At 37.8% G+C, this 3,711-nt stretch overlaps 1 protein-coding gene across 1 annotated transcript; it reads right to left on the minus strand.

Annotated features, from left to right (window-relative positions):
- Positions 1-1,229: 1,229 nt before the first annotated feature.
- On the minus strand, positions 1,230-3,447 carry LOC132043570 (probably inactive leucine-rich repeat receptor-like protein kinase At5g48380). The gene is made up of 2 exons (XM_059434049.1): positions 2,502-3,447; positions 1,230-2,108 (listed from the first exon to the last, which is right to left on the minus strand). Exons 1-2 carry the CDS (start codon positions 3,408-3,410, stop codon positions 1,230-1,232), a joined length of 1,788 nt encoding a protein of 595 aa, XP_059290032.1. The 5' UTR covers positions 3,411-3,447.
- Between the last annotated feature and the right edge of the window lie 264 nt (positions 3,448-3,711).

Here is a 3,711-nt window from a genome sequence, read left to right on the forward strand (position 1 = left end):
TTTCATATTCATTCCATTATCAATAATGGTTTTCCAATTGAACCTTTTGAAGCTAAGCAAGGGTTAAGACAAGGGGATTCATCATCACCATTCCTTTTTGTCTTTGTTAATTATGGAAGAGCTTGAAGACTTTGCAACATATACCTGATTTTTACTATCATCCTGGGTGTGAAAAGATGCATACTGTACAACTAGGCTTTGCAGATGACCTACTGTTCTTCTGTAGGGGTGATGCTATTTCAGTAAAGGTCCTTTGTGATTGTTTTATGCAGTTTTCTCAAGCCCCTGGCCTTCATGTGAACAAGGTCAGGAGCTCTATTTTCTTCTGTGGAGTTAGTTTAGCTCTACAACAGCCGATTCTGGACTACTTGGGTTTTGAGAAAGGAGAATTGCCTGTAAGGTACTTGGGAGTCCCTCTCAACACTAAGAGATTGACAGTTCCTCAATGCCAATCTTTATGGAGAAAAAGCTAGGAAGGGTGATATCACGGACAGCTAGATGTCTATCTTATGCTGGAAGAATGCAATTGATAAAGAGTGCATTGTTTGCCTTTCAAACTTTTTGGGCACAATCTTTGTTCTAGCAAAGAGATAATAACTTTTTGGGCACAATCTTTGTTCTAGCAAAGAGATAATACATATGATTGGGATTAGACCTTCTAGTTTATTGTTGTCTAATTTGAGGACATTAAGTTGAGTGCAATCTGCAAGATTTTTATTGCTCTATGGCTTAGAATTAAAGCTTATGTATTTGCTTTAGAGGATATTTGACAATTGACATGTTCCTTTTATTTGTTACTATATGCTTTTTCCCCTCCTTTTTGACTTGACTTGTAATATTACTATCTTCAGTGGAAGTGTTGTGGAAGCTGGTTGACTATGATAGGTGTCCTTATCTTTTCTTGTGATTCAGTTTCGCTTTGCTATGATGTTGTTTTCTGATTCATGTGTTGTGCTAAGAGATTATATAGTGCACTATAGAAAACATCAATTTAGGAATACATACACTTCTTGCTAAAGGAAGAATAAACCACAGCAAGCAGGATTCTATAGTAGTAGCTTCTAGCCAGAGGCGGAGCCAGGATTTTTAGTTTATGCGTCTGGACCACAACCCTTTTCGCATAGTCAGTTCTGGATAGATTATTTATACATATGAAATGGTTTTTAATACAAATACAAGGGTTTGAGCAAAAGCTACCAGTACCTGTGACGGTGGCTTTATCCCTGCTTCTAGTCCTCATGCAACTGTATTTCAGGGTCCCCTATTTGGTCATCCACTTGAGCAATCATAGCAACAGTCTGATAGACTTGTTGCATTGTTGGCCTTTGATCAGGAATGAATTTCATGCAGTTACTTGCAAGTTCAAGCAGCTGCATTACCATAGCATCATATCCTTGACCTAACAATAGTTTATCCACATCAAGAGGATTGGCAAAAGAGCTGCTGGAAAAATTAAGAGTCAAACAACTCAGTTGGTAAGATTCTTTCCTTGTTAAAAGCTCGAGAACCACATCCCCGAATCGATAGACATCTTTCTTGTATGTTGTAAAGTCTAAAGACTCCACTATTGGCAAGTTCGAATTGATGTCATTTGTTTTTGGTAGTGTTGCCTCCCAAAAGTTGGATAACTTGGGATCGAAATTTTCATCGAGCAAGATGCATTGTGTGCTTATGTTACCGTGTACAACATGGAATTTTCCACCATCATGAAGCCAAGCCAAGGCTTTAGCGATGCCAACAACAATTTTAACCCTTAGAGAAAAATCCAAAAGTCTTGCCTTGTCGTCGGTTGAGTGCAACCAGTCATGTAAATTTCCATTAGGCATGTACTTGTAAACAAGAAGTCGCTCATCCCTCTCAGAACAAAAGCCGATTAGAGGGACTAAATTCGGATGCCTCAGTCTACCCAGAGTTGTAATCTCGGAAACAAACTCTTCCTCCAAATTCTCGGAACTTTGGAGCCTCTTTATGGCAACTGTCCATCCATTTGGGACCTGTGCTTTGTACACTTTCCCCAGCATTCCATTCCCGATTTCATTGTCTTGGCTGAAATTCGAAGTCGCTTTTGATAATTCCATAAAACTCATTCTTGTAACAATCTTCTCCAAATTTTAAAATCTGAGGAAAAGAACATGTCTACAATTAGCACATTATTTTTCTCCTCTACAACCACAGTTTTGATTTAGTACCCCATCTGTCCCAATTTATGTGACATAGTCTGAGAATATTTTTAGAACTTGTAGTCTTAAACGTGGCTTTTTTAAAACTTGTAGTCTTAAACGTGGCTTTACACTTGTGTGGCTATAAAAGCTTGTTAGGGTATAATAAATGAGAAGTTTAAGTTAAATTGTTTCAAAATTTAGAAAACTACCGTCTGCCATTCTTTTTTGAATGAACTAATAAGGAAATATTGTCACATAAACTGAAACAAACGGACTACTTTATTTTCGGGGTATAGTTAAAGAAGGAAAAAGACGGTTGAAAGTTAGGAAAATGTTTACCTTCGGGTCGTTTTTTACTTCTTCTCCTCCACGCCATTCACTTCCATCAATCACCATTACCTTTGTTCTCTTCTTGATAAATAGAAGCATCTCTTTTACGCAAAGTAAACCGAAGAAAAAAAGATATATACCTAGTAAAGTGAAAAGCGACCAACCTGTCACAAAACCACAAACAAACAGAATACGACTGTTTGATGCACGTTCTATAACACATGCTTCTAGAGGACCTCCACAAAGTCCTGGATTATTTACATAAGATGCAGCTGAAACATCAGCATCCGTAAAATTTGGAACTTGCCCTGTCAACATGTTGTTGGCAACACTAAATGTCTTGAGTCGATGTAATGAGCCAATTTCAGGTGGGATCGAACCTTCTAGATTGTTGTTGTCTAATCTGAGGTTATTAAGCAAAAAGCAATTTGCAATATCGACTGGGATCTCGCCTGAGAGTTGGTTGCTCGAGAGATCAAAATTTACAACAAAACGGATTACGTTTGATATATCCCAAGGGATGGATCCATGTAGCTTGTTATTTGAAAGATCAAGAGAAGTTAAAGTAGAGCAATTTTGTACGCCTCGTGGAAACTCACCCTTTAGTCCCATGTCTGGAAGACTAATGCCTAAAACTCTGTTCTCATCAAGATGCCAACAATCTACTCCTGTAAATTTGCATATGAAACCCTCTGTCTGATTATCGAAATTCCATGTAGAATTCAAGTAACCTAAAGGGTCTACCAATGAATCTTTTATCGATTTCAAGCAATTGATGTCACTCTGAAGCGCGTTGCATCTTAGAGAAAAGCTGCAAAGTATGAAAAATGGTAGTACTAAGTAAAGAATGATGCAGCTGCTCATTTTGTGAGTGAAATATTTTGTTTTAGAATGCATTGCCTTCATCAGCAGGACCATGAAATTTATTGAGTTATTTGCTTTGGCAATTGTGGTGTCATTTACAAATTGACTTATGCAAAGGGACAGCAGTTGACTTGGGTCAAGCACGGTAGAATATTTCCACACTGCCCACTGTTTTTCCTTCTTTTTCTTTGGTATGTCTGCTATGACACAAGTTTATTCTTTGCGATTTTTTTTTTCTGAAAATTTGGCCTGTAAGTGCTAGAAGGGGAGCGTTGGAGCAAGTTCAAGTTTAAAAAAAAAAAAAAGAGTAATTTCTGACAGGCGGCGTCTTGTCGGAAATTCGTTGGAATTTGGC

This window comes from Lycium ferocissimum, unplaced genomic scaffold, assembly GCF_029784015.1.
Source record: "Lycium ferocissimum isolate CSIRO_LF1 unplaced genomic scaffold, AGI_CSIRO_Lferr_CH_V1 ctg2593, whole genome shotgun sequence".
Classification (NCBI taxonomy): Eukaryota; Viridiplantae; Streptophyta; class Magnoliopsida; order Solanales; family Solanaceae; genus Lycium; species Lycium ferocissimum.

Bases quoted from the DNA above. Each gene is read 5' to 3' on its own strand.
- LOC132043570 (XM_059434049.1), bottom strand. From the start codon at position 3,410: ATGGTCCTGCTGATGAAGGCAATGCATTCTAAAACAAAATATTTCACT. The intron at 2,109-2,501 runs GTAAACATTTTC...AGATTTTAAAAT, and splicing joins AAGTAAAAAACGACCCGAAG to TTGGAGAAGATTGTTACAAG.